General features: G+C 42.6%; 1 protein-coding gene and 1 long non-coding RNA gene across 20 annotated transcripts in view; one reads left to right on the top strand and one right to left on the bottom strand.

Annotated features, from left to right (window-relative positions):
- The window catches only part of LPP (LIM domain containing preferred translocation partner in lipoma), a 327,364-nt gene that overhangs the window by 194,309 nt on the left and 111,027 nt on the right, over window positions 1-22,028 (top strand). For all 19 annotated transcript variants that reach the window (XR_015274477.1, XR_015274479.1, XR_015274481.1 and 16 more), the window contains one exon: window positions 8,429-9,103. Coding sequence is in view for 14 of the 19 variants with exons in the window: in XM_023933026.2 (XP_023788794.1) it covers window positions 8,429-9,103 (675 nt within the window). In the remaining 5 variants the exon portion in view is untranslated. The remainder of the gene's footprint in view (window positions 1-8,428; window positions 9,104-22,028) is intronic.
- LOC147651316 (uncharacterized) lies at window positions 277-8,869 on the bottom strand. Its single transcript, XR_015274483.1, has 3 exons — window positions 8,403-8,869; window positions 2,771-2,939; window positions 277-1,795 (listed from the first exon to the last, which is right to left on the bottom strand). It is a non-coding gene; the product is annotated as an uncharacterized LOC147651316 (long non-coding RNA).

The following is a 22,028-nucleotide window of genomic DNA, read 5'->3' as shown; positions in this document are numbered from 1 at the left end:
ATAACTTTTCCATATAAATTTTAGAAGATTTCTCCAGAAGACTTCATGTATGTGTAATAATTCATGCATGTGTAATGAGTAATGTCACTCACAGGTGCAGACCTCTTCCCTCACTCATGCATCATCCATTATACCTTCTTAACCCACTTTTTGTAATCATGATGCACATCCACGGATAGCGGTTATAACCTCAAACCTGCCCATATTTGTCATGCACAGGAATTTCTTTTCCATTACAAATAGCAAGTTATGAAAGAAGGCAAAAAAGTCTGTGGGCACTGTAATTATGATACTTTAAGTTTTACTAGCTTAGTAATAGCAAAAGTCATAAAAATACTTTGCTTACCCAAAGTTCTTATTTTTAGGGGGGTGGGGGCTTCCCCATTGTCAGGCTTAGCAATATTTGCCTAAATTAAGCAAGGGAATTTGATCAGCCCATTAGAAGGGTCCAGTTTGGTGAATGGAAATGCTTTGGACATTCCTGCATTGCTAAGACTTGGAGGAGGTGTTCCTTAAAGAGCTCTGTTTCAGTGCTCCATGCATGTGGTGACCTGACTTCACATGGTGCAATGCTGGTTTTTTTGTGGTCTTTACTTCTGGAATTGTCCTTGGTAGTTCTGCCTTTTGGTGTGGCCAAAGGGCTGTGGTGCCTTTTTACAGCTCTTTATGGAATTTACTGCTGAGTCCATGTGCCACTGATTAAATCTGTGCAGGGGACTGCCATTGCATGGTCCTCAGGTCCAGATGGGTGAAAATAATGTCATTTTAGTGATGGGAGTGGGAAATTACAGAAATATCCTAAAACAAATTCAGAAAATATTTAACTTCTCTTGACTGCCATCTTCTATAACTTTTTGACAGTTAGGTCTCATGCTGATATCTGATATTCTTATAGATAAAGTTGCTACTTCATTTGAAGTGGAATGGATTAAATAGAAGAGTTTAAATCATAACTAAACCTTTCAATGAATTAAGCTAGAATTGTGGACCTTGACTGTCCACGAGCATTAAAAGTATTTAGGTCAATTGTTTGCACATCTTTTAAAACTTCTCTGTGAGTCCTTCTCATAAATACCAGATGATCAGTCATCAGAAAAGGAAAAGCAAATAAAAAAGCTCAGAGTAGTCATTGTAGCGATAGTATTAGGTAAACAAAAAAGTAAATATGAAACTGAGAAGGAAATTCTTCCCTGGCATAACACTGTTGTGTTTTGGAGACCAAACTTTTCAGATGTGTTCAGACTCTTTGGAATTAATGGAGTGTTGCAAAGTGGAAACCCAGATTGCCTAAAACACTTGACACCCACTCTGAAGGCTGAACCAAGGTGTGTCTGTAACTGCACACGTCAGTTGTAGAAGCCTGCTTTCCATGATAAAATATTGGAGGTCACCTCTTAGCACCTTTTCTTCTGTGCACCATCTCCCATGGTTTTAGGCTGGGCCATCATAAGGAGTACAAAAGAGTTTATGGTCAGAAACATTAACAACTATGTTGACTCCTTTTCCACCTGTGGTAGCAGCTGAAAAACAGATCAAAGCTCAGAAGCAGTTGTGTTCTTGTAACACTTTATGGCATTCACAAGGTATTCTCTTCATTTGAGAACCAGAGATGAACACTTTATTAGATTTCTCCTCTTCTTCTTTTGGTGTAATGCCAGGGAGCAGTCTGTTTGAGTACCTTGATAGCTTCTGGTGATCAAGCCAGCAAACTGAATCCCACATCTGCAAAGTCTGAATGTGGCTGCTGATCCATGCACAGCCCATACATCCGTGACACTTGCTTGTCAGCTGTAAACTAGAAATGAGAGAATGATGAAAGTGTAAAGAAAAGCTTGTGATTATAAACGTGTTTTTGGCTGAGGGGTTTAAGGTTTGGACCAGACTTCAAATCGTTGGATTGGGTTCTAAGGACATTTTGACACTTAAAAGAAATCTGTGTTAGCAACTGAGCTGTGTGTGCAGCATAGCAGCAGTGGAGAGTTGTAAAGATGTGTCCTCAGTGTGCTTGGACTGTCTGGACCTTATAAAGAAGGCCAGGGAATGCTGTATTTTGAAAATGCATTATGTATGCTAAATGGGAGCAGTCCATCCACTCAAGATCTCTGGACATGAAGCAACCCAGCTGGAGCTCTACCAGAACTCCAGGCATCTGCAAGTCCCAAATGAGAGGCCAGATTTCTCTTTTTCACCCAGATGCTATTTCAGACAGAAAAAGGTTCAGACAGGTTCAGGGGAACTTGTCCATACATTATCACTGGCAAAGCAGCTTGTTCAAATACAGAATATGAAGTCAGCAGGAGGTAGAGGTGTGTGCACATCAGGAAACCCCCTAAAATGCCCGTTCACATTTTCAGGTACCTAAAGGCCCACGTTTTAAAGCATTTTATTTTTTTCTGGGGTTATCCTTCCCATACTGAGGGGGAGCTGGGGTTTGTCACCTCAGGCAGAAGGGAGGCTCAGCCCAGATGCTGCTCCTGAAAAAGCAGCGGCTCCAGTTCCAGCAGGAGCCACTGTTCAGCACAGAGGTGGAAGAGGAGGCGGGGTGGAGGGTGACCCATTCATGTCAGCCTCCTTCATACACTGGAAATAAACTTGCAGCACAACCTCTTGGTCATGCCTTGGCTACAGGGTGCAGCAGGATCCTGGCAGATTGTCTGAGCTGCTGGCACTCAGAAATCCCTTTGGTGTGCTGCTGTAGCTGAGCTTGAGTGGCAGGGCACTTAATGCAGGGAAAAGGGATCTCTGCTTCTTACAGTCACATCAAAATTACCTGCTTATTGTGGAATTTGTCTCCGCTAACTTGTGCTGTCTAAATATTCAGTGACTTGTCTTGCCTGTTTTTACACTTCTTTTGCAGTCAGCGGAGTGAAGTAGATTCCCCCAGTGGATGATTCATCTCCCCTGTTTAAGGCTTCAATATTAGAACAGGATAAATGACCCTGTGGATATACATTTCAGAGAGAGAGCTTTAAGCACCTCCAGCTAGCCAAGGTGAATGCCCATCATTGCTGTTAGGAAAAGCCAAGTTAATTTTTCACCATTTGCTGCCCTTCCCACCCAGGCCTCCAACTTCCACCACCATTGAGTGCTACTTAAAGGATTTCAGGTGGCCTGAGCTGGCCCTGTGTTTCAGCCCAGCTTGTGTCAGTGGACCATGCAGGAGAGGGGCCGAGTTAGGAGCAGAGGTGCTGCAATGGACCGCTGAACTGGCAGCCCCCTGAGAGCGCTGCATCCTGGGTTCAGCCCACCGGTAGTTGCCAGATTTCTGCCTTTCGAGGAAGAAGAGTTTCATTCCTATCCTGGAGTAATTAGTGGCTGAAATGCCCAAAAAAGGCAGCCCTAGCTAGAGCTGTGGTTCTCAACCTCTGCTCTGCAAACCCTGGGGGTCCATGGATCGTTCCTAAGGTAACTAAGAAGAATTCAATGAAAGGTAACTGAAAAACCCATGTTTATTGTCAATAGATTAACTTTCTCCATAAAGGAGCTTGTCTCTGAAAAACATTTGGTGACTGCCGAGCATAAAGGTTGAAAATCACTGAGCTGGAGTAATGTATCTTTATATGTGATAATTTGACAGCTAAAGGGCTAAAGCTATTCAACTGTACCTTTATGAAAAAATGTCTGGAGAATTGAATAGAATGTGATAAACTTTGTATTGGCATTTTTGATTCAGTCTCTGGAACTTGAGTAACTGAAGGGATTTTATAAAAATAATTCTACAAATGTGCAAAGTAAAAGAATGAGATCCTTTTCATATGGATTCCAGCTGATCATATAGAATCATGCTCACGCTGTAGGCTGATTATACTCTTTGTAAAATTTAACCCTGACAAATGGTAAAGAATTATAGGTTAATTTCTGTAGAACAACAGATTTCATCCCTAGTACCTATGCAATGACTTTTTAGTTGTAGATGTATATTGAATTTAATTTAAGATCTATGTAAATAATTTCTACAGGACAAAGAATCAAAGGTACTCAGGATTTTGGGTTTCCCCACTGGGGAAACCCACCAGGGTAGCTTTGAATCCAGACACCCAGCTCTGACAGACATATCCCTTGGACAGTGTGGTGTTATGACAATGCCATAGACTTTTCCTATGATGGTTGGTACAAGAAACTCCTGAAAATATTTATAATTCTCCTCTGCATTTAAGAAGACAAGGCAGGATTTGCCAAGCAACATTATTCCCCTCATGGTTATACATGGTAAACTTTTTTAGAAGTGTTTTGGGGTTTTTTTTCCCTCCCACATTTGATTGAGTTTTACTTGATTTTGTCAGTATTAGTTCACCTTTACTTGAACTGCTGGATAATTCATTTGTAGAAGAGGCAGTACATTTAGGTACTTCCATCTGTGTTTAAACAGGGCTCTTGTGCTTTCCCATTAAAAAAAAAATGATTTTGTATTATAATGCTTGTGGTAGTTGAGGTTCTGAATTTAACTCCTTCCTACTCTAGTTTCTTTTAACGACTCTGTATTATCAACACCTGGGGTTTCTAGTTTACTCTCTTTGCAAATACGAATTTGCAAGAAGGGGTTGATGGTAAGTAGCGTGGTTTTAATTTGCACTTGCGAAGTGTGTCAGACAGTTTCATTAGGGCATGGCGAGCAGAGGAAAGCCTGTCTTCCTCTGAAAACAGCCCTCAGAGGATGTCAGAGAGCATGTTTGGCTGCGATAATCACTTGCAAATGCAGTATGGTTTTGAAATGAGCTGTCCAGGAGCTGCTGGAGAAAGGGATGCCTGTGCTCCTATGAATTCACTCTTTCTCTTTCTCCTTTTTCTTTCTCCTGTTTCTACTGTTTTCATGTTTCTGTACTGTCACTTTGATGTACTTTTGGATGCGTCTACCTCGTTGTGTTGGTGGAAGTTCTATGGATTCACTTGGATGAAACATTTATGACAGTCATCTGTTTTGCTAGACTGTACCCAGTGATACAGATAGTCCCTTCCAGTCTTCTGTTCATTACTCCATCTACCTGGCATCTTTACAGCCTCATCAACCCCTTCTGTCCTCCTAGTGCCTTCCAGACAGCTGTTGAAATCTCTCTTCTAGTGATATCTGAGTACCCTTTTCTCATCCTTCCACACATTCCCATCCTCATAGCAGGAATCTTGTCCATAGTTGCTGTTAATTTATGAAGTTTTTTCTTAATCCATTAGTAATCTTAATGTTTAAGCCTGGGATGATATTTGAGTGCATGGTTGGACGGCGGCCACCCTTCTCTCTATCAGGCAAAAGGGCAGAGGATTTATGGTGATACCTCACCTGTGCCCTTGCACAAGAGCTACAACCAACTTGTGTCCCCACAAATCATCAATGCTCCAGTAGTGTTAAATTCCCTGTAGCCTGTCCCATTTCTCTGCTACACCAAATCAGCTAGCCTTACACCTCCCCCCCTAAACCCCAGCTTTCATCACACACTTGCCCAGTGCCCTCAGAGGAATTCAGAATGAGTCACGCAGGGCGCCTCTGGGGACTCCTACTGATGCAAACTTCCTCCTCCTCAAGGCAGCCTGTGGTTTGATGCCACAATGCAGCCGGTACTTGTTAGCTCAGGCCTTCACTGTGGAGTTGATAGAAAAGTTTGGGCTCTTCCCCCCCAAATTGCCACTTTTCTTCACTAGAATCTGGTGCAGGAGGGGATACTCCCAGTTCATCCTCTCTGTAGTGTGAAACACGGGAGCTGCTCAGTGTCAGTCCACAGATTTGTGAGAGTTTGGGGTTTTTTTGGAAGAAGGGTTTATCATTCATTCGTAAGGTGTATTCCAGTCCAGGCAGGAGATTGGCATCAGCCCATTAAGTGAAGTGTTATGTGGATGTTTATATGTAAGATTAAAGTCCCCCAGTTCTTGAGATAGGATCAGAAGAGCTTTGGTAGTGTCTGTCATGACCTGCTTCCAGAGTCTGCATTCAGAAATACAGAATGTGGTGAACAGGGCTTGCTTTTGTTGTTCTGGTTTGGTCTTTCCCCCTCCCCCAGACAGGCCATTGTCTTTATAACATTATCTACCTTCTACCTCTTCACATGGAAAAGAAAAATGCTTTTCTGGTGGTAATTACACAGTGCTGCACTGTGGACCTTTCATCCCATTACAGTAAGTGGACAAACTACTATAATTTACAAGAATGAAATAGGTGAGGAAATGGGAAAGTTTCTGGCACTCCCAGGCATAAATGCCAACCTGACATGGGAGAACAATTCTGACAGAAAACAAGTTTTCTTGCTAGCAGTGAGTGCTGGTTCAGTTGTGTTCTGATGCAGGGATGGAGGAGTGCCAGCTTCTCTTCAGGTGTTTCAGAGGTAGAAGAATCGGGCAGTATTAATGGAGGGCTACAGACCCTTAACCTGTCTCTGCCCTTGCAGTTCAACTGAGACATGCTTCAGCTCTTCCTTGCTCTCAGTTTCAAAATCTCTTCAGTCTGTCTATGTGCTGCCTTGTCATGGATCTGTTAACAAGGTCAGGGTGTGAATACATTGAGATGTTTTTCCTCCAGCAGAAGTTTGCTGCCTTACTATTCCCCACTTCTGAATACACACCTTTTGTACCTCTCAGAACTGACTGCTGCTCTTATTTGCCTGGGGTTTTTTGCTGATTTATAGTGTTTCCTTGTGGGAGGTTTGCCCTGAAGGTGTGATTGCAGGAGTAGGGTCTTTACCAGTGCATCAGCAAAAAAGTATTTGCACATTACCAGGGAAGAGCTGCCAGTTGGGTGGTAGAGTTTCCTTATCCCTTGCGTAGAATTGCTTGTAGGCTGTGCACTAGAAGCTAAGTGGCTTGCACTTATCTTCTTTTTCTTTGTATGAGGTGGTCACCAAATGTTGGGGGACACAGACACCTTGTACAGAGGATGAGTTTCTCCCACGCCATGCAGAGGATGAGTTTGAAACCCTTGGAGGCTCAGGGTGGCTGAAGTTCCCCCAGCCCCCTCTGGGTGGTTTGGCAGCAATTAATTGCCGCCACCTGCTGACCAGGCACAGGATTTCTCTGGCCCCAGTACAGCATGTACATGTCCCCAAGAGTCCTCACCATGCCCTCCGCAGCAAGAGGGTGGTGGAGCAGTAGGTGGAGGTCAGGGTGCCTGCATAAAGCAGGAGCACCTGGGCACAAATACAGGGTTGGTCATTTAAAGGTGGCACATGCCTTGGAGTGCATATAAGCATAGGTGAAGGCTGAGCTGGTCTGCCTTTGGGCTGCTGTGAACTTGACAATTATCAAACAGATCATGGGTGAGATCAAGCCTGTTACAGGAGGTTTGAATGAGATATAACTTCATATAACTATGGTGTTAAGTGCTGTCAAACTGCATGTCTTCACTTTAATGCATTTCTCTGTAGAAGGCATAAAATTCAGGTACTCTTTTAGAATAAAGGAAAATAGAGAAGCAAGAAATTTTACCAAATCCTGAACTCTAGAGATTCAAGTTTGCTTTTCTCTGATTTAGTGAAAAGACATAAGGAGTCATTGTCAGTGTTCTTCAGAAACTATTTCACATTGTTAGCTCTTTAACAAAGATGTCTTTTCACACTGGTATTTTTGAACATTTAATTGCAAGGTAAGCCAGACAAACAAGTACATTAGACTGAAGGATGTACAATGCCTATTAGACGGCGTCACTGCACCAAAGCTTCATTCCGTGCCCAAATTGCAGGAAGCGACAGCATTTGCTGTGATCCTCTTCTCTGGCTGCCCCAGCAGTGCTGTGCCTGGGGCAGTGGTGCAGGGTGACATGGCTGCCATGGTAGGAGCTGACTTCTGAAGCTCTTGGAAATCCTGACCCGCTTTCTGTCCTTTAATGAAGCAGGTGTAGCATTTAACTTTTCTGGGGTCACTCCAGGTTTTCAACCAGTACAGCCAGGGTAGGGACAGCTCAGTGAGTTGCTTTGATCGGAGTTCATTCTTACAGCCTGGGACCTGCTTGCAGGCTACCCCAATCTTCTGCCTCCTGCACAGTTAAAGGAGCTGCTGTACTGGGGCAGAACCCTACTGGTGCTCTAGGGACCCAAGGAATTTCATGTCTCCATAGAGACTACAATCTCATTTTCTTTCTCTCTCAAAACAGCCTCATTTTCATAGGAACGCATGGGGTTTTCCCTAATTATCCTCTAGTGAGTCTCCCTTTTTTTCTTTTTTGCATGTATCATTTTTTAATTTGTTTGTTTGTTTGGAGGCGGAGGAGAAGCCTCCAAGGAGAGATGAAATGCCATGCATGGCAGTTCTGCCTGGCTGCTGTGGTGCCGTCCCTGTTCTGTCAGAGCAGGGGAAGGTTGCTATTACCATTCTATAACGCATGGCCCTAAGTTATTTCTGCTTTCCTAAGCAGTTTGAACTGCTGCACAGATATTTCTGCAAACCCCCATTTCCACCCCAGTGCCCGAGTGACCCCTCCTGCTGACCCTGTGTCTCTCTCCTTGCTCTCCAGGGCTCTGGGACTTCAAGCAGCTCTGCTGCCACCACCCCATCCGTGTCCACTCCTGTCACTGGCCACAAGCGGATGATCATCCCCAACCAGCCTCCTCTCACCGCCACCAAGAAGTCCACTGCCAAGGGCCCAGGGCAGCCAGCGCCCATCCCGGTCACTCCCGTTGGCACCCTGAAGCCGCAGCCGGTGCCGGCCTCCTACGCCACGGCCTCCACGCCGAGCCGCCCGGCCTTCAACGTGCAGGTGAGGACGGCGCAGCCCAGCCCTCACTACCAGCCGCCCAGCCCGCAGCCCGGGCACTATGGCAGCCTGGGGCCCGGCCAGCCCTATGCCACCGCGCCGTCCCGCCAGCCCGCCGCCCCTCAGTACGGAGCGCCACAGCCCCACGGGCCCAACTACGGCTACGGCCCTCCGGCCGGCCGGCCCGCCGAGCCTGCCTACGGATACGCGCCCCCGCAGGGCCGCTACCAGGACCCCTACTACGGGGGGTACGGCGGCAGGAACGGCTCCGAAGCGCCCTACGTGCCGCAGAGCTCCTGGAAGGCCGAGCCGGCGTACCCTGCCAGTAATGCCATGGGCCAGGCTCCCCCTGGGCTCTACCAGCCACCGGGCACGAAGAAGACCTACATCACAGACCCGGTGATGGCCCCGCAGGTGCCCACCCTGCAGCAGAAGGTAAGAGATGCCAGTGGTCACTGGGAGACAAATGCCACATGGCTGAACGTGGCCTAGGACACTCCCTGGATGGTGGTGGGGGTTAAGGCAGTGCTATCAGAGGTGTGGGGCAGGTCTCCCTACATATGGCTTCTTAAAATCCGGAAATAGAGAATTGTCATCTGGTTTGAAAAGAGCCAGAAAAACCATCAGCCTCCAATGGTGAGATGGTGTCACATGTGGAAGCATGATGTCAGCCCATGGGAGGAAGGGAAGGGAGGCTTTGTCCCTGTGACATGCTGTTGCCCAAGGAGCTCCCTGGCTATGCCTCCCTCCGTAAGGCATTGCTGAACTGGAGCCTTTCTTCTGGGCACTCCCAAGATGAAGTGAGAGGTTGGGTATGAGCTGCTTCATAAGCTTGTGGACATCTCTGGTTCAACAGTTTATCCTCCCTGTCCTCAGGCAGATGGGAGGCACACAAGAGGCTGATTTTGATTGCGGTTCAGAGTGATTGCAGAGGTTGTCCTCTGGTGTGTCGCTGTTCAAAGATCACTTATCACTGAAACCACATGGAATTGAGTCCCCACAGAGCTCGGCTCTGGTTTTCCTCTCCAATGTTGGTACATCGGGTAGCCCCCATCCACTTCAACAAGTGCCTGGACCTCACAAAGTGAAGTCAATTTGAAATAGAAAGTTAAAAGTTGGTCTGCCTGGTTTCTCTGCCCAAGCTGATCCTGCCTGGATTTTGTCATTTCTGGTGGTGGCCGTCTCTGATGTGGCTCTGGGAGGACAGAGGTGTTTTAGCTTTGTGGGGCCCTTGTTGTGTATGATGAGCTGAGGTTCCACAAAGCGTGGGGTAGGGAGACAATGATGCTATTGCTGCCCAGGCCCACCTTGGCATATCTGAGCATATCCGTGCTCTTGAGTTTGTAGGTGCTCACAGAGAAAGGGGAAAAAGCTTCTGATACATAACAGAAAGCCTGTCCCCTTATCATTTCCTTCTCTAACAGCACACAGATGGTATTCCCTGAATTCCAGGTTTCCTGGCAGTGGGAACTTTGAAAGACAAAGATATTTCTCACAGTTTAGAGGGCAAGAAATTACAGAAGTCCTTGAAATATTATCTACTAGCAGCTAAGAAACTGCTTTTTCTCTTTTCTTCCCCTTTTCTTAACAAGAAGCTTTGAAGCAGGGAGAGAAGCAATAAACTCTCAGCTCTGCAGGTATTTGGTACACAGCTTAAACTGAAAAGTAGTGAAAGACACAAAATTTGCACATAACCTTAACTGGTGTAAATTGTTGTGGTTCCAGTGGAGTCACTGAGGAAATGCTGAGGTACAGCAGATCCATATTTAGACTTTTATAGATACAAGTAGGTTTATATATATATAAAATTTAAAAACTGTGGTTCAGTCAGTATCTCTATGGAAACGCAAATCATCTCGAACCACAAACAGCACAAGCCTGTTAGTCTCATTTGCATTACAAAGCTGGAAGGACAATTTAATTTAGCTCAAGTTTGGGGTTTCATGTATGCCGATATATATTTATATATACATATTGGTGTGTGTGCACGTGGCATTTACAAATTCACATGCAAAAATACTTCATAAGTATCTCTGTAAAAAATAATTTCAGTTCTTCTGCAGAATAGACTATCATCTGCTTGATGATAAATCCCTCCAGAAACTTACTTTCTCCTCCAACCTGCTGAATAGCTGTTTTCTTACCTATTTCACTTTTGAGTCTACACATGTCTTCTGTAACATATTGGTGGCAGGCATTACCTTTAAAGCAGTGTTGTCCAGCCTTACCACATGCTGTTCTCTTCCTTTGCGGAATAACTCATTCATAAAATCAACTTTGGGAATTATTTTATTTGAAAGGGGAAAAAAAGCCTGTGTTAGAGCCAGATGTCTGTTAGGGAGAATTGTCACTGTAATTTGACTTGGCTATCATGTGGATTTTGATGTCTTTTCCTACACACACATGATTCTGCATTTGGTTGTATTTTGCCTTTTCAAGGTTGAAAGCTTTCCTTCAGTTAAGGAAACAGGGTAAGAAGCATTAATACATATCACATAAAATGTAAGATGACCTTTAGGAATTTTTCTTCTTGTTAGGGAAAGATTTTTAAATATCAAACAATTTCTAAATGTATTCAGAAAAGTGCACGCCTAATCTTAAACACAGTTTGTGTGCAAATTATTAAGGATGTTGTAGCAAATCTATCTTAGATTAAAAGTTCATGGTCCTTAATTCTAACATATACCATGATCTATCACTGTGAGAGGCAAAAGTTTTTCATTAAATTTGTTTTGTGTTTTTAAAGGGTAAAAAAAAAGGTATATATTTGACATTCTTGCTAGGAAGAGGTTTATGACACTGTGGCTCTGCTTTTTTTTTGCTGTGTACTAATCAAGTTGAAGTCGCTGCTGATCCAAAATAAATCTGGATTGGTATGGGAACAGCAAATAATCTGTACTGGTTCTTAAAGCCTGCTGAAAACAATGAGTTTTACTCACACATAGTTCCGTGTTGCATTCTGTCCTTGGGCCACTTAAGGAGTGGGAGTCATGCATGTGAAGCCTCTGGGCATTTTAGTCTTTTGCAGCACCCTGTCTAGCATTAGTGCCCGAGTCCTCGTTAGGAAATGATCTGGTGGAGTGCATGTCCTCATTTAAACCTATATGTGCTTCAACAGCCAAAAAACCTCATGAGCTTTCTCTTCTGGATGGTGGGTGGTGGGGACTTCTGTAGGAGTAGCAGCAGAGTTCTCATGAAACGATTTGGCTCCTCTCCTGCTCTTGCTATGCCTGTTCAGACCAAGTCAAAATCTGGAGCTTCTCTCTTAACTTCTCCTCTCCCAAAGGGCAGAGGGCACAAGGCCACTGTGGTTCATTAGGTACACTCATTTCTGGCACCAAGATGTCCATAATCGACATATGACAAAGCCAGTTTCTGATGTGGAGCATTCCCAGAACTTTGCCCTGTGGCCAAAGCAGGACTGGTAAATTCCCACCACCAACCACTCATCTATCACCAAATGTTTCTGTGCTGGACTGGTTAAGACAATGAAAACCCTTGTTGATTTCTCATATCTAAAAATAGGTCTGGGTCCTTTCACTGGTTTTGGTCACGTTTGAGCATTTTTGAGACACTATCATATCTCCCAAGTGGATTTGTAGGAGCAGACCTCATGTATATCCTGGTGTATTTGAGGGGTGGCTCTGGGAGATCTGATCTTCCTAGATCTGTTAATCTCCTAATTCTACTCATAGGCTTTGGGAAGCATTGTCCCTTCTAAAGGGACCTTCATGTTTTGAACATCTAGACTAGCTACCACTCAAGCCATTTGAGCTTTGTGGTTCTGGTCCAAAATGGTGGAAATCTTAGCAGAAACATTGATCTCTTGAGAGCAATTTACCAATTAGGTGAGGACAGAAGTGTCTTGTCGCTCTGATTTAGTACAGCATCCAAATCCATGTTCCTTTGCTGCAGATTTGTTGAAAGGACAAAGGGAGCAATGTCCCTTTGGTAGCTGTGTCTGTTCTCCCAGACATGGCACAAGTGCCCCAGTTCTTTAAGCTGGTCAGCCCTGGGTCCCATCATCCCCATTCACACCTATAGAGGCATCATATGGAGCATGGCCTCCTCTTCAGACAGCCCCTCCGTTTTGCACACCTTTCCAGGTGAGCACCATGAAAAGTGGGGAGATAACTGTAAACAGGAGGATTTAATGAGGCAGCTCATGTTTGTGGTGTGGTTTAGCTGGTGGTGGCCGCTCGTGACTAGCAGACCTCAGCCACCGCGTGGTTCCCGCACTGCTGGAGATGATTTCTTTGCTGCCTGCTGTACCCAGCCCTGACATGGTCTCATGCAGCTTGCAGTGCCCAAAAAGGACTGTGACAGCTTGCTGTTTTCTCATTTTACACAGCTTTTGTCAGTTTTTCCACTGATTTAATACCTGTGATGGAGACATTTGCTTGGAAGTTTCATCTTTGCCTCAGAAATGTGTGCTCACCAGTGCCCTTCGCTGTGACTGGTGCACCTCTCTTGTACTGGTTTAATAATTTTTGCAGTCTGCTATCACTCACGTAAAGGAGATACCTCCGGCACTTGTGTTTGAACTGAGACTAATTCTTTTGCTGTTTGCTGTTAATTCAGTGACTAGAAATTTTTCCTTCACTGCAGATGAATAAAAGCGGTCTGCCAGATTCCCTCCTGCTGTCACAGGGATATATTCCTTCCCAGTGTTGCTTTTGACTTGTGGAGAAAGGCAGGCAGCTTGCTTTGCATTGCTTGCCTCCGCCAAAGTGTCTCCTCACCCAAAATTCTATGTCTTCACCCAAGTGTCTTCTTCACAAAAGTCATGTATCAAAAAATTTTCAGTGGATGGAATTTGGAGATAGTGTAAAATTATGATTTAAGTTGCTTTTCTGTCAGTGTGGGACAGTGACTTCCCATTTTAATATGCTCAAATAAAACAAAACAAAGTAAAATTAAAAAGATTTATTGAAAATATTCTACTTTGGCATTTAATGAATTAAAAAAGACTGAAAGGTAATGTAAAATGAAATAGAAGGTGAAATTCTGAAATTCAGAGTTGAATTTGCAAGTTCAGTGTGACATTTCAAAATTTTCAGATGAATATGCAGTTCCTTTCTACCCTGAGAATAGCAAAAAATGTCAAAATGTTGACATTCTTCACAAAACAGTAATTCAGAGTTCTAACCAGCACTAGCTGTATATCAGCTGCTGACTCTGTCATTGCTTCTGGGTGGATTAAATTAAATACTGTTGCTTCTGTTAGAATGAGGAGGAGGGGAAAGAAAGCAGTTGTGTCTAACAATAAGATGAGAAGCTCAGGACTTGTGGTACTATGACATTGAGAATGATGTTTTCCTTTTCAAGTTATTATAAATCTCTGCATGAAAATCTTTGTGGGTTTTTTCAGGTGAATAGGTGCTGGCAAGAGATGCAAAGAGGTGTTTTCAGAATGGTGTCCTTATCCCGACTGCAGGAATCTGACACAGTCTGGTTTATACCTTAGACTTTTGAAAGAGCCCAATTCTTGGCTCAAAATGTGTTTAACATGTTCATTTAAGAACTTTACTCTTTGTTCTTTGTATTATATTTTTATTATTTAAGCACTCCATATACTAGCAAGAACCAGCTGATGACAGAGCAATTAATCAGTTTTTTCTCTTAGGAATCATATATTTGAATTGTTTTCTGAAATAGTGAAACAAAGAGTTGCCAAACAATTACCTTGAAGTTAAAGATAACAGGGAGCCTGCAGTTACAGGAGTAAGTCAGGTCAGCATATACTGAAAAACCAACTTAAATTTACAGCTTCAGGATGCAGCTTTTGCAGCTTTAGCCTTTAGTCAGCCACAATGGGTTAGAAATACAAGAGGAATAATTGAGAAAGAGGCTTTTGGCATAATACCTGGATGTTCTTTCTTGCTCCTTCTTAAAATAAGCTGAGGACAATGCCTCCACACATGATAAGGCATGGGGCAACCTTGAAGTTAATCAAGGGCTCTGTTTCTGTGCTGGTTAACTCTTGATAACCAAGTGTCTACCTTGAAAGATCCTGCCAGACTGTGTTACAGGCTAACATAAGAATTTTGGGTCTGAGGTCATAAGATGCAGTGAGTGTATACTTATATAGCATCAGACAGAAAGGCTGGCTGGTTCCCAGGCAGTGGGGCTTGCCCAAGCCCTGGGGCTGCCTGAGCTTGGGTCTCTAAGGGGCAGCCTGGTCTCTAGAGTGATGAGACAAGGATGGTTGACCTTGCTACTGGTTTACAGCTTTCAGTACAGAAAGCAACACCCATAGAAGTGAGTGCCACTTAATTTGCTGGCAGACTCTGGCTATTGTGTGTGATGGTGCTGCTGATTACTGGAGGAGTTGATTCCTTCCATTTTAAAATACACTCGAGTCCAATCACATTGTAATTCTTTCAAAGCCAAAGCACCGGAGTGTGTGAGGAAGTTTGTTCTTCTGTCAGATAACTCCTGGGTCATTGTCAAGTTTATTGCAATGAAGCCAGAACCTGAATGGGTAAAGAAACTTGTCCAAGGTCAGGTCTCCAATGAGGACAGTTGGGCAGAAAAAAAAAGAGACATGGAGCATCCTGGTGTCATTTGGTGGCTCTTCTGGTTCAGGTGAGAAGGTCTCTGGCTGCCCTGTTGGTGTGAAACTCTTCAGGCTTAGGAGCTGATGGTAATGCCAGTGTTAAGAGAAGTTACTATGCTCACAACACAGGGACAGCATAGATGATGCTTTGGGTGATGTCCTACTTTGGCCATGTCATTTGGAGTGGATCTTCCTATATTGGGTAGTTTTTCCACTGACTTCTCGGAAGCATATTTGCATTCTTAATCCAGTTTTTAATGGCACACATACAGATAAAATAGTAATGGTTTGTTACTGAAGCACTTCTTTGTGTGGGGGGCTGTGCAGAGTTTAAAGGGTGAATCATTTTTCCATGGATAGGAATGGTTGTGCATGGATAGGTTCTTGAGCCTAGTACTTGAATGAGCAGGCAAGTTAGAAAACTATCATGGTGTGCAGTGAGCAGTGCCAGCCGTGTAAGATCCAACCAAAAATAGGTATTCAATTGTAAAGATTACAAAGTAGTCTATAATGTTTGCTGATACAATATTTGTTTCATCCAAGAATAATGGTATGAAGCAGTTGCTAATATATGGTTACATTTACTGATCATAAATGTTCTGGTGTTAAACTAACTTTGGCCTCCACATAATGGGCTTCCTGTTAAGATTTACCTCTGAATAACTATAAAGAAACATAATACAGTAAAATTAATAGCAGCCATTGGGGGGAAAAAAAAAAAGTTTAAAAAAAAGGAAGAGGTTTCCTATCACAGGCTGAAAGAACTCCTGCAAGGCAAACAGAATCTGCAATTACACTGACAGTTTTGTTCTTAAATGAAAATAATAGTGAATTATAAAGCTGTAAAATTGTTTTCACAACAATATTTTGTTTTTATAACTCATACTATTTCACTTAGTAGCTGCCTGGCTCCACAGCAAGTTACATAACATGATATTATGAGTATGATGCCTCAACTTTTTGTCTAGGGAATTAATTTAAGGGCTCTGAACTTTCCAGTCACATTTCCTTCTTTGTTCCAGATGCAGTATATTCTCTCTGCTGAAAAAATATCAGATGGACTACATCTTACTTGTAGCAGAGTAATATTCATATGTCTCTTTACCCACACTAATAGGGCAGTGACTTAGTTTCACATGGCTTCTCAAAATAGTCCAGATTGAAATGGGCCATCTAAAGTCAGCTACACAAAACAAATTAGAAGAGTGGAGCTGCTGTGTGTTAGCTGATCAATGTAGCATTAGCAAGGATTTTCCACAGTGTAGTTTAGCAACAGCACAGACAGATGAATTATTCTTACTAGATGAGTATCACTTGTCCTTCCAATTAAATATTTTTCTAAACAAACAAACAAAATTTCCTGAAATGAGTCGGCTGTAACTTAACCTGATTTATTTGGATTAGTTTAGTCATCAGTAAAATGGAACCACACCTCAGCTATAACATACAGCAGATTAGCTATCATAATTTTCATCCTATTATTGCCTAGTTAGACTCTACCAACACCTGAATAATCTTTTTTCAGAGGTTTCTGCCAGCTTTGTGAGAGCTGATTGTTCATTAAATGAATCACCTTCTTTTCTGTTGTTGCTGCAGTAGAGCTTAAAGTGAAAACTCATGCTTTCTCCATGGAGAAAAATTACCTATGTGGACAGGGAAGCTCCTGCTGTGTATATCCCACTGGGGGATTCCTTCTAGGCTGTCACCAGGGAGTCTGGTGGGTTTTATTTTGCAGTCCAAGTTGGCCAACAGAAGAAATCTCCATGAGAAAGTGCCCTGCAACGTTTGTATTTTTGTAAACCTCTGTTTCATGTGTATCTTGAAAACTCAAAGATTCAGGAGACAACTGTGTTTTCCTGATCTGATGATCAGCATCAGAAAGGTGTCCTGCATCTCCTCCTCCAGCTTGTTTTAGAAGGCTGCTTTTCTGTTCCTTGCTGCATCAAAATCCTTTCCCCTTCCTATTATGCAATACTTACTTGTGACCTCTCTTTCCACAGGCTGCATCCCAAAAACATGCATTAGAAACACATCAATTTTTGCACGACCTCATTTGAATACTTCTTTTAAAACTTTCTCCTGAACCCATTTTCTCAACTGCATTTCTCATCATCTAGATTTTTCACTACTTCTACGTGTTTCTATATCACTTTCCCTCAGGGTTCTTGTCCTCCAAGGCTCAGGCTTAAAATTAGGCCTTTTGCTGCTGTAGAATTTCCAGATCACTGAGCAAGTGGTGAATGAGTCTTTCTAGTAGATTTTTCAGTACAGAGAGATAATGCAGTTGTTCTGCAGGCAAACATGGCCCTGTAGGTACCAGAGGGTGTTGGGAGTGCATGTGCTTGTGTTTGTTTCTTCATGAGGTTGCTCCCCAATAAATATGTCCAAATACAGTTTGCAAATCTGAATTCAGGTTCCCACCCACCTTTCTGTAACATTTCACCATCAAGTCACCTTCTACTGAATAAATACAGATCAGCAATTAAAGCCATATGTGTAATTAAAAGAAATTTAGCATACATTTAAACAGATATGAAAGGTAGAAGGATAAGTTCAGAAGCTCAGTTCTGTGTGACCTGCTTTTGAATAAACAACATTATATTCCACAGTCAATTATCCAAAAAGTACAATGTGTTCTGTTGCCAAAAAAAGGTTGTCAGATAGAAGTTGTTAGTCAAAAGGACACATGCACTGGAGTGAACATTAGTCTATTGTGCTCAGTACAATATTATACAAACAGAGCTGGCTTGTTACTGGCTTATTTCTTCTTTTTTTTTTTTTTTTTTTTAATTTTTGACCAGAGATGTGATTATGCAGCTTTTTAATATTACTTCATGAACATCTAATTGCAGGCTTCAGCAAGAGGTGCAGACCTTGCTAGGGAAATCAAATAAGGTATGCTCTGTGCAGCCCAATAATAAGGCTTCCAATACAAAAGTGGAAAAACAAGTCATTAGTTACAACCATCGAACGGAAGAGGTCTAATGGGAGCCACAGGATAAACATTCCATTTTATTATGTCTTCGTTATATGTTTTGCAAGAATCCATGGTTATAAATTAAAATTGCTTTTTGCAGCAGCAGCTGTAAAAAGTTCAAAATCTGTGAATGTACCTATTATTTTTATTTATATCACAGCAGGCTGCTAGCAAAATTAACTTTTTTTTCCCCTCCTGTTTGTTAGTTAGAAGATGGAAAAAGCATACAAATGCATATCTGCAGGCAACACTCAAAAATCCCCCCCCTCCTTTTAAAAAAAAAAATCAAGATGGCATCAATTTAAAGGGGAAGACAAAAGAGGGGAGGAAACCCAAACATCTCAGATTAAATGAACTTCTTCACCATTACACAAGTTGGTAGGGTCTGGTGTTTGTTTAGAAATTTAAATTAATGCTAGTGAAAGCATCCAGACTGTACTTTGACAGATGAGACGGGGCTTTGCTTGAGACCATGTCGCTGACAAAGCAGAAGAATTTCCAGGGCTCTTCTCCAATTGAACTGGCAGTCGTGGAGACCCTGATTACCAGCAAAAAAAGCAATATTAGAACAGGATTTTCCAATGCTGTCTTCTGCCTTCTGAGCTGCTGTGTGAGGGAATGTGTTCAACCTCTGACTCTGCCCCAGACTCTCTCTTGAACCTTCCAGCAAAACAATTAATTTGTTCATTTCTTAATACAGCATTTGGAAGTCACTGCCCCAAGGTAACAGCCAGAGGAAGAGATTTGTGGAATGGAAATTTGTGGTGTTTGGAAACATCTGTTTCTCCTTTTAGAAAGGATACAAAGACATGCAGTTGTAAACCTTCATCGCCCTCATCAAGCCTTCTGCTTCCATTTAGGAGTTAATTATTAACTGAGGCACTGTAGGCAGCTTCTCCTCTCCAGAAGAGAGACTGTCCTGGACAGGAGATCTGTGGCTTTCAGCGTGCAAATCCCAAGCATCAGCAAATTACTTCTGAGCTGTACTTCCCCTGATCTAGGAAAGCCTTTTGTTAGAAGCTTAAATTCATTATGTGGAGCCTGCACATCCAAAGGAGAAAAATAATTGTATGCAAATGAAAAAAGGCAAAAAACTCACTGCCACGGAGACTTTTTTGCTCTTTCACATTAACATTCCCATGGGCCATTTTGGAAGCAGGCCAAGGTAGTCTCACTCAGGCTGGGAATTCCTGCTGTAGGCAGAGTTGAGGCTCATTCTCCATCTTTCTCCAAGGACTGGTCAGAAAGAACCTCTGGGTAGGGACCATAGCACATCTCTAGGATGGAACAGATTGAAAAATGAAAACTGTTTCTGAGTCTCCATGGTGTTGCTGTTGCTCCCTGGATATCACCATTATAATTCTGCTAGTGATGCTTAGTAATTGTTCTAAATACTAGGTAATGCCAAGAATTCAGTACCATGGAACCTAATTTTTTTTCTATCATTGGGAAATTAAAAAAAAACCACTGTGTTTAGTGATGAGGAACCTGTTTTAAAGTAAAAACCTGGATTTTTCAACACAAGAAGGGTTCCTGCAAGCTATGCCTCCCTCTGTGCTGCCAGTTGCTGAGAAATTATTTTATTTCCCAATTTAGATGTTGGACAGTGACTCAATATGCCCTGGAAATACTATCATTCTAGCAATTTTCTCATGTGGTAGCTCAGCTTAATGTTGGAGAAATGGGTAGTTACGAGTCCAGACACTCTAACGTTGGACTTGGGTTCTAAAAATAAATGTTTGGTTAACTTTTAGTCGTCAACAAGTTTCTACTGCCACACATGTTAGAAAATGGAATAAATGGCCTCATGCAATTCCAGGCACACTCTGTGGTCAACAGAAGAATCTGCAGCAGATTAAATATGGTGGCAATATAGATAAAATCAGTGGCCACTCTCGCTATATGGTGTGTGCACCCTGATGTTTACAACCTTGAGAGTAGAAGAGTTAACTGTTCAGTAAGAAGAACAAGTGAGCAATTGTTCATCTAGACAGACCTTACTTGCATGTCTGAGTTCTCAAATGTCTCCTTTCTGGCTTTAGACTTGGTGGTTTAACCTTTTTTCTTCTTAGTTTCCTCTCTAAAACAGATATAATGTTTACCTCCTGTATCACAGTGGGGGTTTCAAGACTTGATTGTCTGCAAATTAGTTTTAAAGTCTATAAATGCAAAGTAGTGTTCCTATTTTCTGTGTGAAAGGCAATGAAAATCATGTGCAGAGCCTCTCACAGCAGGCACAGTGGTTATTTGAAATGAAGGATATGTCTGCACCTTTGTATGGAAATGAAAGAAAGATCTCTCTTAAATCTGTTGCTATTAAAACCAGTTAACTTTTAGTATTTATGTAGTGTTTTATATTGTCAGAGCTCTCTTATGAATCTCAACTAAATTCTTCACAAAGCCTCTGAAAAGCTTATGGTAATATTATACCATTATGGTCATTTCCCCAAACTCACAGAGGGAGAAAGTAACTCACCCAGGCTCATACGGGTAGCAGCCCCATGGCTTTCTCCTCCCTTGGTGACAGACAGAAAGCAAGGCCCTGTTCTAGGCAGATAAAAAAGGTTCCCTCAGAGGTGGAGAATGAGCAATTTAATCGAGTCATACAGCTTTATGAATAAGTCAGCATTAGGAGAGTAAGCTATATACATTCCTTGAGGAGCAGTGCAGCGCTGTGACCTTGTCTGGGTCTAAGGGCTTTGGTAGGATTTAGGATAAATGTGGCCCACTCTCCCACATGCTGAATGTGTGCTTAGAACAGAAATACACAGCTTAATTAAGCCTCACCGTGGCTTAAGTCCCTGTTTTATTTTGTTGCCTGCATGGCGGAAAGGCCAGTGAGATCAGGCATGACTACTGACATCCTCAGCTTTCCTGTTCATGAGGCATCTGCATGTTTTATGGGGAACCAGATGCAAAGAATGTGAGAAATGAGGAAGAGGATAAATGTTGTTGCCCAGTGTTCAGGATTGTTCAACCAGTTTCCTTTGGTCTTCATTCTGGGATGGTTCATCAGACATTTGGTGGCCATGTTATGCCCCATTTGGTTTTAGAAGGCTTTAAAACAAACTCATTTATGGAAGGAGCTGTGTTGCAGCTGGAGTCAGACTACCTCTGTACAGTAATTCCAGCTGTTGCTGGAATGGGATGAGAAACCAGGAATGGAAACAAGCAGACATCCAAGAAAGCCACAGCAGATACAACACCTCATATATGAAGCACATATTCAGAATCTCTATAGAACAACATTCTAGCAGTGAGTTTGATCTATCCTATGAAGGCTCTTCTGTTGTAATGTACAGGTTTTCATTTTGCAGTGTGTATATTGGACCAGAGTGATGTAACTATAGCAGTAATTGACTTTGGAGCAACTCTGTTGATTTAGTAACAGCTGGGAGTATAGATCAGAGGCTAACATAGTATTGTCATCTGAGGTTCTCAAGCAACAACTAGGAGACTGAGTAAATCATAGCCTTTTCTGTGCTCTTATTTCCTGCCTGCCTAAAACAATTACACATTGAAGTTGTTTCTGGTACAGCAGTGACTTTATGGTTAGCTCTAGGGGAATCAACACCTTATCCCTGCTGGTTACCAGCCTTAACATTCTTCAGTACTTTCTTTTGTAAGACATTGTTTCTAAGCAAACAGAGATTTTACTTCACATTAGCAGGATATCCCTGTTTGAGTTCTTGTAAAGAAGAGGGGAGTGCTGTAACAGAGCAGCTCAAGGAGGTGACACCCTGTGGTGGAAACCCATCCATTTCTAGGGGGGTTTGCTATAGCATTCAGAGTGGGCTGTGAGTGATTTGGGCTGTTCCTGAGTA

This window comes from Cyanistes caeruleus, chromosome 10 (genome assembly GCF_971803275.1).
Source record: "Cyanistes caeruleus chromosome 10, bCyaCae1.hap1.1, whole genome shotgun sequence".
In the NCBI taxonomy this organism is placed as follows: domain Eukaryota; kingdom Metazoa; phylum Chordata; class Aves; order Passeriformes; family Paridae; genus Cyanistes; species Cyanistes caeruleus.
Note: the sequence above shows the minus strand (reverse complement) of the source record. Positions and strands in the feature narration are given on the sequence as shown.